We start from the raw sequence: 11,266 nt of genomic DNA, 5'->3' as shown, positions 1-11,266 counted from the left end.
GGGATAGGAATCATGCGAGGAAGTTTTACAGATGAATCTTTCATGGACTCCTTAGCTGCTGCTATTGCTAGTTCGATAGCCATTTTCTTACACTTAGGCTTCAGTTTTTGTAAATGTTTTCTTGTATGAGAAACAATCTTTTTAAAATGTTTCTTCAAGCCAACTCCAGTTTTTATGCTTTCTTTTTTGGTTAGTTTACTTCCTTTCAGACCACAGCCGTTACTGACTTTAGCTAACATAGCTTTATTCACTAAATTAGCTGCAAACTTCTCCCCCAGGCTTGCATTTGATGACTGAGCTCGTTTTCTTGCCATTTTCATTAATTTTATATCGGCTTTGTGACGATGAATCAGTGAACTGGACTTGTTATAAGCTACGTCGTGTTGTTTACAGTATTCGTCTAGTAAATTTATACCTCTATCTCCTCGAATAAGCCTTTTAGTGAGTTTGGTTCCAGGACCACAATAATTATATCCGGGTAAGTGTAGTTCAAAAGGTAAATGATTTATAAGACAATTTAGCAGACTGCTGTCTACCATAACTTGTATTATACTAATTTATTTGGTGAATATACTTATATTAATATACTATATTTGACTTATTAACCCAGCTATTTTCATTCGAGGGTAAACCCAACCATTTTACAAATATCTGTTTTCCTTTCGTTTTTAAAACCTTTTCTATTAAGTATATATTAGGGTGTTTTGTTTTCGATAATTCTTGCTCATAAAATGATCCTAAAATAGCTTGATTTCTGGCATCTTCTATCAAATATTTTGGTGGAGACGTTTTTTGCACCTTGACAATCCTGAAGATTTCTGCAGACCAATTAGGCGTATAACCTTTATCAAATATTCCTTTATACTTGCTTATTCGTACAAAATCACCAACTTTAAACTTGTTCTTCTTCAGCTTTTGCTTAGGCTCACAAGCTTTAACATATCTTTCAAGCAACATCCTAGTGTTATTTTTATTTACTTCTATAGGTTTTAGTCCAATGGTTCTATGAAAAGTGTTGTTGTATTCGTGAATTATATCATTTAATGTAGAATCACTCCATTTGTAATTTCCTTTTAAACTAAACAATTTATACATTTTCGATTTTAAAGTTCTTATTACTCTTTCTGCAATAGAAGCTTTTTTCACGGAGTATGTCGAATAATGTCTGATATTGTGTTTAACAAAAATATTGTTTAATTCATTATTATAAAACTCTGTACCAAGATCAGTTTGTAAATTCTTAGGAACACGTCCTTTGCTAAATAAAGTAATGAAAGCCTTACATATGTAATTTTTTGTTTTCTGTTTTAAGGGATATGCCCATACATATTTCGAAAAAGTATCAATTACTACTAAAATATATTTATAGCCATGATTTTCTTTAGAAAATTTTTGCATATCAATTAGATCAGCTTGCCACAAATCATCTATATCTCTCATAATAACTCTTCGTCTTAGAAAATTAACTCTCACATTCTTATGTATTTCGTTTACTACATCGGCTTTGCTCATTTTTTTGGTTTATTTATATGTTTTTCAAAATTATTTAATCTAATTATAGATTCGTTCAACTTTTTATCCAATAACTGAATGGTATTGTGGCTATTTTCTAAAGATTTATATAACAATTCTTTATCCGTACTATATTTTTCATTTATATTTTTATAAATAACTTCTATTGATTTATCAACATACTCTTTGTTCGCGCTGTCTGTACCACAGACTGGTAATTTTATGTTTTTTATGATTTTGTTTTGAGCATCCAAATTATTATCACTTAAACGTTTCAGGGCACATGAAGCTGGTATTAAATTATTTATTATTCTTTTACTTTTATGTATATGATGACCAAATTTATCAACGTTCATTTTAACCGTTTCTATACTCAATACTAAAGCTTATTTTACTATGCTGCGAGTTTTATTCTTTAATAATACCAGCTTCTTTTAATTCTTCAATGATGGACAAGATTTCATTGTCATGGTTGGTGTTACCAGCATCTTTTGAAGCAATTAATAATTGAAGTCTTTCTATCAACTCATTAGGATCATCCCAGTACACTAAATCAGTATTAGATCTATATGACTTAAACTTTGTCAAGTTTCCCCCTAGCTTCTCCATAGCACCTGGGTTTTTAAATAACGGTTTTATGATTTCACGATACTTTGCACTTTTGTCACCTTTGATTTGACTATCAGGGTGGTAATCTCTTCTATGCGCATTTGTAACACAGAGCATATTTCTATATTGAATTTTATCATTTTCTGAAACCAAGCCTAAATCAGGTTTCTTAGATAACAACAATTCTTTTAATCCTGGCGTTAATTCATAACATTTGCTATTAATAGTGATAAAAAACCTTTTGCGTCCATCATTGCAAGTATCACTTTTAGATAAAATCACTTTAGAGTTACCCATAAATAGATTTTTATCTTGACTTCTTACTCCGCATGGAATATTAATATCATCATATACATCATATAGATCATCTTTTAATAATGAATCAAATAAAGTATTACGATCTTCTTCATATGAAGCAGAGGTTTCGAACGAATCATTTACATCAGCATCCTTTTCCTCAATAAATGTATTTTCCGAGCTTAAATCTTGAAATTGTTCACTTGATGAAGTTGTGTTATGCAATAAATTCACTTTTCCTGTATTTTTATTACGATATATCTTTTTATTAGAATCGTAGCTATTTTCAACCAGCGCTTTTATTGGAACAGTTATAGGTTTCAGTAACCTCGACATAGTTAAATCAGTTAGATTTTCTTCGTTTTTCATGTTTTTTATTTTAGTTTGAATCGAGTTTACTGATTGAATCAATTGTTGTTTAATGTCTTGTTCCATTTTGATTACGACTTACTACACATCCATCAATTACATTAAATGAAGAGACACTAATGTTATAAAATTAATTTTGATTTTATATAAGTAATAAATAAAATAATAGTTAAGTATTTATTATAAAGTTATCAAATTTCTCTCTGTACCGCCCATTGTTAAGTGAACTGTCTTTGTCGATAACTAAAAAACTATGTGGTGCTTTCCATACTGAAGAACAAATATTTTTAAAACACAGCCAGGTCATATCATTATTGACATGTTCAGTATAAATGTGTTTCAAATTTATATCATCTTGCTTAAAAATTATTAATAAATTTACGTTGTCTCTAATTAACTGTTTCGGTACTTTTGAGTATGTTTGAGATAAGTAAAATGAATCAACCTTATTATGTCTTCCCATAGCAAAATAGTTCCTAATATTTGATTGCTTTTCACATACAACATCATCGAAAATCATTATAGAGTCAGGATGAGCTTTATTCGGATGGATAATTTCCTCATTTTCTTTAAATATGAATAATTTAACTTCAGGTATTCTTTTAAAAACATTTTTCAGGAACATGTACTTTGGTTGAAAAGCAGTCTTAGAAAATAAATAGACATTGCGAAACTTTAAACCATTTTTGTGTAATAATAAACTGATCATCACGTTTGTTTTACCACAATTAGACGGACCACAAATTATACATCTTATAGTAGAAGGTAATAGTTTACTATGCCTGCTATGGAGTGGTTTCGGATCAGTACTGTAATCAATAATGTCTAAGCTTGATGCTTGCTTTATAACCTTCATAACGATAGTGAGCAAGTTTTTAATATCATAGCCGTTTAAATAGAAATCACATCTTATATATGTGTTAGAATATACATTTTTGGCTAGAAGTAAAAGTAAAAGTAAAAAAGAGAGAACAGCAGCTATCGCTCATAAATAAAATGGTATTTTACTTTATCCACTCTCATTTAGGTACCTTTATTGTAAATACTAATTACTCATGTTATCCATAAAGCAGCGAGTAGGTTACATACCTAGAATGAAATGAAATAAAAAAATAGTTAATTGTTGAAAACATTTTTATTGAATATTAAATAATATAATTTTATAATTTATCTTTAACTATGGGTTAATACAAGTTTACACATTTATATATACCTAAGTTTAAATGAATTATTTAAAACTTATAAATTAAATTTATAATCATTCTTAAAATATGACTTAATATTATCTTATTTCTTATGATTGCATATTATTATCCTCATGGAGTTTATTTTAAATGGAGTATACTTATTAAAATTAATCTAGATTATGGATTTAAAATGACCCCATGGTAATGTAGTTATATGGTCAGGTAAAATTCGCCTTTTATCATCGCTATTATTTAATACTAATTTATTAATTCTCTGAGAATAAAGCACGTGCTTCATTGATTTTATGATATTCATTTTACATTTTACTTTCGCATTATTAATTAATGCAGTTTCATAGTCAACGGGTCTGAGCTTTTTTGTTATATGTTTAGATACACCTTTAGCTTTTTTAATCTCTTTTTTCACACTTTCGATACAATATAACTTAGCACGCAAACCAATAAATTGTTTTATTATATCACCTCCCATTTCATCCTTAAAAAGACCAGGTATTTTTACGTTCAATAAAGGAATGTTGTAAATATTATTAGTTTCAAAATTACTTGTAGAAATTATAGAAATTAATATTTTTCCTAAGGTCATTATAAAAATCATCAGTTCTGATAAAATAAAGTAAGCTATCTGTATCTGTATAGCAAAGCTGTGCTTTATCGTTATATTTATGTTTAATCACATTGTAATGAAACTGATATAGATGCTGCTTTGCATATTCAAGCACTGAAAATCCGATGTAAATTGGTCGATCCAGCAATATTTTTTCTTTCGCTAATTGGATGGCTACAAAGTTTTCTGAAAATATGGAGATACTTTTAAAATTTGGTTTACAAATCAGGTTTTCAGCTCCTACTAGCCTGTTCGTTTTATTACATGTATCCCTCCAAGATGTCACTAATCTAATATCCACCTGTTTCCTCCTATTTTCAATAGTCTTACCAAAAATAGCGTTATTTAACAGTTTAAAAAAATCTTTCTCGAATTCTGAATTAGATTCCTGACGTAATTGTGTATTAAGGTCTATATACTTTTTTAAGAAATTATCTTGTCGAAACTGAATAACCCGGTGAATTTTATTTAATATTAAACCATTCATTAGACACTGTTTTAAATGTATATAATGGATTACATATTTAAATTTATCATATAAATTTGCGATGAGTTTTGCAGTCTTTCCACCAGGAGGAATATGTTTTTCCGCTGCAAAAGGCAAATCACTGTGAGATTCATGTAAATAACAGGGATAAGTCATATCAACTTCCAATATATAACCAAAATCGGCATTATCTGATACACTCATGATATTCAGTTCTTTAATTTCACTTTGTGATAAAAATCTGAATTCAGACATGGGTAATTTTCGCATCATTGCATGACCGTACAAATTGTTACAATCTAAATAAATTAGATAAGTAGAAGGTTTTGAACTGTCATATTCTGCCATATATTTATTGTTTGCTTCAGCATGCCTTAACGAGCACTGAGCTAGCCCACCGCGTATACCCTTTTCGATCAATTCATACATTTCCAAGTCATGAATCAAATCCAAAGAAACGCCTGTATATAAAAGCATAGCATCCCAGCTTAACCCGGAGATGTTATATAATACGCAGGGTCAAGTCCGTAATACTGAAGGCTACTATGCCTGAACTTTTCAAAAACATCACACAATAATAAAACATCACATTTCAGATACATGTCTGTGTATTCTCCTAGATTTTTAATATGAAAAGTATTCCAAATATTTTGAGCACGTTTATACTCTTCATCAGTTATGTGGGACTCGGTTAAAGTATTATAAAACTTACTTTTCTGAGGTAAGCACTTTTCATCAAATTTTATCCATGAATCGATGTAATCATACGGGTAAATACCTTTTTGTCTAAGAAGTTTTAATTGCTCTTTTGATTTAAACTCTTGTGATAGGTGTTTTAAATCCTCATTTGTAAGATTTCTACTTAAATTATCTAAACTGCAACTTAAAAACTGAAATGAATCTAAAAATTTAATTTGAATAGAAGATGATGGATTTTTTACATTTTTTAAGTACTTGGTTATTGTTAAATATTTTTCTTTCGTTTTCGGTATAATCTTTAGATCACCGGGATATTTGGCTAATTCAGCTATAAACAAGTGGCAATCATAATTTGAAAGATTATGAAAAAATACTGGAATGAATGGACAAACACGGTATAATAAATTACATTGAGAATGTGCAGCTCCTCTGAATTTACCAGTAATGTGATCATGATCAGCGACTTTATCAAGTATCAGAGACTGTTTACAAATATGACAGCGACTAGCTGAATTAAATAGTTCTTTTTCCTTCTCTGTTAAGGGGGTCATTGGTTTTTTATCATTAATTATATTTGAAATATATTTCACGTCTCTTATTAAGTAGTCAATAAATACTTTAACACAGTCTTCACCTCTGTAAGAAACATATTTATTTAAACTTGAGTCATGGGAACAACAAACATAGTATCCAAAACATGACGGTTGATGTTGTTTAAACTGACTTGTATTTTTAGAGGTTTTAGCACTATGATTTAATAATAAACTTTCAAAATCAGCATATATGACAAAATTTATTTTCTGTTGCCTCTCATAGTTTTTGAACGTAATTTTTGTGTTCTCGCTAGGTAAAACAGTTAGAACTTTTGAACAAACATGTGAATCATATTTTTCTTTTGTAACAAAGAACTGCAGACAGTTTTCACAAAAGTGCGGTTTACCGTGATGTCTACTTATCTGTCTCCGTGTTAATTTTACTAAGTCTTTTATTAAACAGTAGTGTCCCTTAGAACCTTCCTGAAAATATAGTAGATTTACATGATTTATCTTTCTTTGATTTGTTAAGTATAACGGTCCTGTAATCTGATTTTTATTATCTAAACCGTATATAGTCACACTTAAATTAGCGTTATTTTGTTCAAATAATTTAATATCATTCGGTGATGGAGGGAAATTCATACCTTTCACATTTAAAACTGATGAGTAACACGGATACGAACTAGTTCGATTCGCATTTTTATTACAAGGGAACAATGCAGCTACAATTGACCAGGCAAAGCAATGATCATCATTATTTTTTATATTTAAACAGCTCTTAGTGCTTCTAATTGCTTGTGGCAATTCTAAATAACTACTACCACCCCTAAGTGGAGAGTATCTATTGATGTTAACTTCTAAATGGCTTACAGAAATAAATGACCAACCAGATTCACAGTGCTGAAATTCAGTCATTTTTTGGGAAAATATTTCTCTACTCTTTGAATAAAGATCTTTTAAGTCAGCATTTTGAAAAACAGCAACGAATTTTGTATTGAAAGATTTTAATTGTTTTTCTTCAGAAGTGGGTAACATAAAATAAGCAAATAATTCAAAATTTATTTTGAGCGCCCTATGCTTGATTAAGGACAAGTTGATTAATTCTGTTATAGTACTTTCATTTGAACTAATAAACTGTTCAAGACCATCACATGACAGTTCTGTCGGATTTATTCGGTAAGAAGTTATTCTTTCTCTGAAAGCAGTGGCAATTATGTTTACATTATTGAATTGACTCGACAATAAGCAATTTTTTTTATGTAAGTTTGTTCTGAAGTGACATTTTAAACTACTTTTCTTAAGATGAATGTTACATTTCGAACATAAATATAAACCATTATCAATCTTAATAATGTTTTCTGTCATATTTGGGATAAGGTGAGTGCCTGAAAGAAAAACATAAAGATACTGTTAATTGTATTTTATTTTTATTTGTAATAAGAGTAAGTTATAAGGATTATATTTATTTAAACGAGTAAGTAAATAGTTAATATTTGGTTAAATAAGATGTAGAACTGTAATTATTAAGTAAATTGAAAAATAATACATTTTAATTACTATGAATAAAATGATAATATATTTTAATTATTCTGATTATAGGAGCTAACATAAGTCACAGGAGAATCCTTAAAATCTTTCTTAATCTCCTGTAAAAACTTAATTAAATACTTCCAAGCATCTGAATCGTCATTTGATTTTGCTTTTACAGTTACAATTGAATGACGCCACCTATTCATCGGACTTACATTTTCAATTTCGCTACACATATAAAGTTTCAAGTCAATAAAATGGGTACCCTGCAAATCGGGATGGGTTTGTTTAGATATACCATTAGCCACACGCCGACTAAAATATGAGATTAAGTCACTTTTTTTACCATTGTTCAATAAGTCCTCATCGATATCCGAATCTACGCCCATAATGTCCTTAGCTGTGGTTTTCAATGAAGTACTCGGTCGAGATTCAAGTTGCGTTGCAGCCTTCACTTGGTTTTCTTTCTTCAACTTAGTAGTTCCATCCCGTTTCTTTGAAGTTTTTTCTGTATTTTCTTTCTTAGACCTGTAATTCAAAAATAATTTGGTATTAAAAATATATTCTTCTAATGATTACCATTCTCGGAATACTCTATAATACGAACGTAAACAATTTAAAATATATTTACTTTTACTAATAATTCTGTATATTACTGAAAATAGATCATTCAAAATTATTTTTTATATAAAACATTAAATTATCTATAATAATAAACAACTTTAATACAGTATGTTTTGTAATATCATACTTTTAAAATGAACTTGTTTTAATAATTCTCTTTATAACTTTTTATATCACTGAAAGTGGACAATTAAAAAACATGATAAACAAAACAAATAAACTAAGAACTAACGTATTCGAAAAATATTTTCGATTGAAAAAAGTTATTTTAAAACGAATAGTATAAAAAGTAGTATTTTCTAATAATAAACTATTTCTTTAGACATAGTAAAAATTCACTACCATTAATATAAAACTGCTTGATTATTTAGTACCAATTTTCATTTAAAATACCCATAATTAAATTTATGTCACTATTTAAATAAGTTGAGCATTCAATTACTCACCGTTTTTTAGCGGGGGCAGCAGGCTTTCTTTCTTTCTCAGTTTTCCTTTTCTTAGATTTCTTAGCAGATGATGAGGATGGTGGGTCGGCCACTCGCACCGGCGACGCCTCCCGGCTGCTGGCGCTGCTCTCGCTGCTGCTGCTGCTGCTGCTGCTCGAGGAGCTCTCTTCAGGGCTCAGAATGATGTCAGCTCGACTTGCGCTTGCCCTAAAATAAAGAATGAGTAACGTTAGTTTTCATACGCTTATTGTATAACTGGTTCGATAATTCAAGTAATTAAAAGAACCTTAATAATGAATACTTACATTTTCAATAAGTACTGGAGTGATAAAACACAAGTTTTCTTTTGATTGACTGATCTGATAAACCAGGTAGCCGGTGACGAAAAAAATGAATCACTCCCGCCATTTCACCCCTATAAGTAAACTTTGCATTGTACATGTGTTTAGCTTCTGTTGAACGAGAGTACGACGTCACAATTGCCCGTAAAAAGAGATGCATGGACTGTTGTAGTGTGCAGTACCACACGTGTTTTTGAGTCAGCATTTTATCCTAATTAGTCGGCACTCGATACTTTGACAATACTAGTAACTAAACCAGGGTTTACTTGCTATTTATTTTCGAATTTTGGAAAGTAAAAGAATAAGAACGAACAGATTTTAGAGCTTTATTTTATACAGAGTGTTAAAAAAGGATAGTACTTAAGCAGAAAAGGGGTGACTAACTAACCCGTACTACGACTACTTTATTTATCGTAGAACAAGTGGTTCAGAATGATTACCCAGAGTCATCCGCTCTGGGGTTACTATACCACTTTTACAACACCCTGTATGTTGGATATTCTAAAAGCAAATATATATATTTATACTCATAATTTTGTTCGTAAAGAGAGGACGGACGTGTCAACACATCATCATGTCTGTAAGTATTTTTTTTTGTTTCTTTGGATCTATATTGTAATTTTTTTTATGTTTATTAGTAAGTTACCTACTTATAAATGGATAAATGGATAACATGTATTTTTTTTATGTTTCAGGATTCGGGTTCGATGTTCAATTTCATTGCACCAGATCATATCCTTGCAAAACAAGGTGGTGAAAACTCCAACCTAAGAAGGAGGAAATTAGAAAGTATTATTTATTCACACATCAAAATGCCTATGGAAGGACATAAAGTAATCAAGCTAGAAATATATGATGCTGAAAGATTAAAAGGTGAAGGTATATGCAAGTGCAATGCTGATATTTGTTGCCAGCATATTGTGAAAAACCTTTTCAAGGATGAAATTTACAAAAGTGCTCAAGATTTGATTTCTAAAATTACTGACAATTTAGCAGCTGAAAATAGAACCGGATATTTCTAAAACTATATTTTTATGTGCAAATAATTGTAAAGTGTTGTGTTTAAACAATGGTTTAGAAAATAAAGTTTTCTGTGCAACTGATTTAATTATTTAATTTTACACCTATTATGTATTTATTCACATCATAGCAATGACACTCATTCCAACGCAATAAAAATGAATATATCAACTATCGTTATGCATGAGCAATAATTTAATAGTTGTAGGTATTGATTGAATTAAGTACTAATTGGAGTTCTAGTGTATTCGTTCATCAGTTATTGTTAACATTTAGTATAGTGTCCGTATATAAGTAGGTATTAATATGAATTTAAATTAGTCCTTTGAATAGATCAACTCTTTACAGATAAGAAGTAATATCAAGTATGTAGGTATTGATTGAATTAGATAGCAATTAAAATCCTAGCCTAGCCTAGGTTCAATTAATCTTTAAGTTTATAATTTACGTTTTTAAATTAATATGATTTATAATAAAAGTATGAAATTGGGCATCCTGGATCGCGGTCTTTCAAACATAATTGAAGTTTTAGTTTTCAGTTATATGTGAATAGATCGACTCATGGCGCGCGCAAGAGGCGCTCGAAGAGCGCCTCTCATGCGCGCTTATAGTTGATCTATTCACATATAACTGAAAACTAAAACTTCAATTATGTTTGAAAGACCGTGAGCCAGGATGCCCAATTTCATACTACTCATTAAATCCCATGGGATCGAAACCTAAAGATAGGTGCGACGACGAGCAAAGCGAGGAGGAGCGTGTTAGGTGCACATGTTCGTCAAAAGCAAAGCGGAGCGCAGCGTAGCGGAGCGGAGCGTTTCCCACATAGTGGAAACAATACAAGGCACCAATTTGAGCTTTGTAGGAAAACGAATATGATTACTTTGTATAACATATGCCATAGCATTATTAGGCTATTTTAGATTTTACCATACCATTATTAAGCTAAACAAGATTATGCGAAATAACTTTTTACTAAACGAG

At 30.1% G+C, this 11,266-nt stretch overlaps 1 protein-coding gene across 1 annotated transcript; it reads right to left on the bottom strand.

Annotated features, from left to right (window-relative positions):
- Positions 1–5,574: 5,574 nt before the first annotated feature.
- On the bottom strand, positions 5,575–10,971 carry LOC119692064. The gene is made up of 2 exons (XM_048625549.1): positions 8,922–10,971; positions 5,575–8,379 (listed from the first exon to the last, which is right to left on the bottom strand). Exon 2 carries the CDS (start codon positions 7,684–7,686, stop codon positions 5,575–5,577), a length of 2,112 nt encoding a protein of 703 aa, XP_048481506.1. The 5' UTR covers positions 7,687–8,379; positions 8,922–10,971.
- Between the last annotated feature and the right edge of the window lie 295 nt (positions 10,972–11,266).

Source organism: Plutella xylostella, chromosome 14 (assembly GCF_932276165.1).
Source record: "Plutella xylostella chromosome 14, ilPluXylo3.1, whole genome shotgun sequence".
In the NCBI taxonomy this organism is placed as follows: Eukaryota; Metazoa; Arthropoda; class Insecta; order Lepidoptera; family Plutellidae; genus Plutella; species Plutella xylostella.
This window is presented reverse-complemented; position numbering and strand designations above follow the sequence as displayed.

What these genes read in the sequence shown, in the direction of transcription:
- LOC119692064 (XM_048625549.1), bottom strand. Translation starts at nt 7,686, where the DNA reads ATGACAGAAAACATTATTAAGATTGATAATGGTTTATATTTATGTTCG.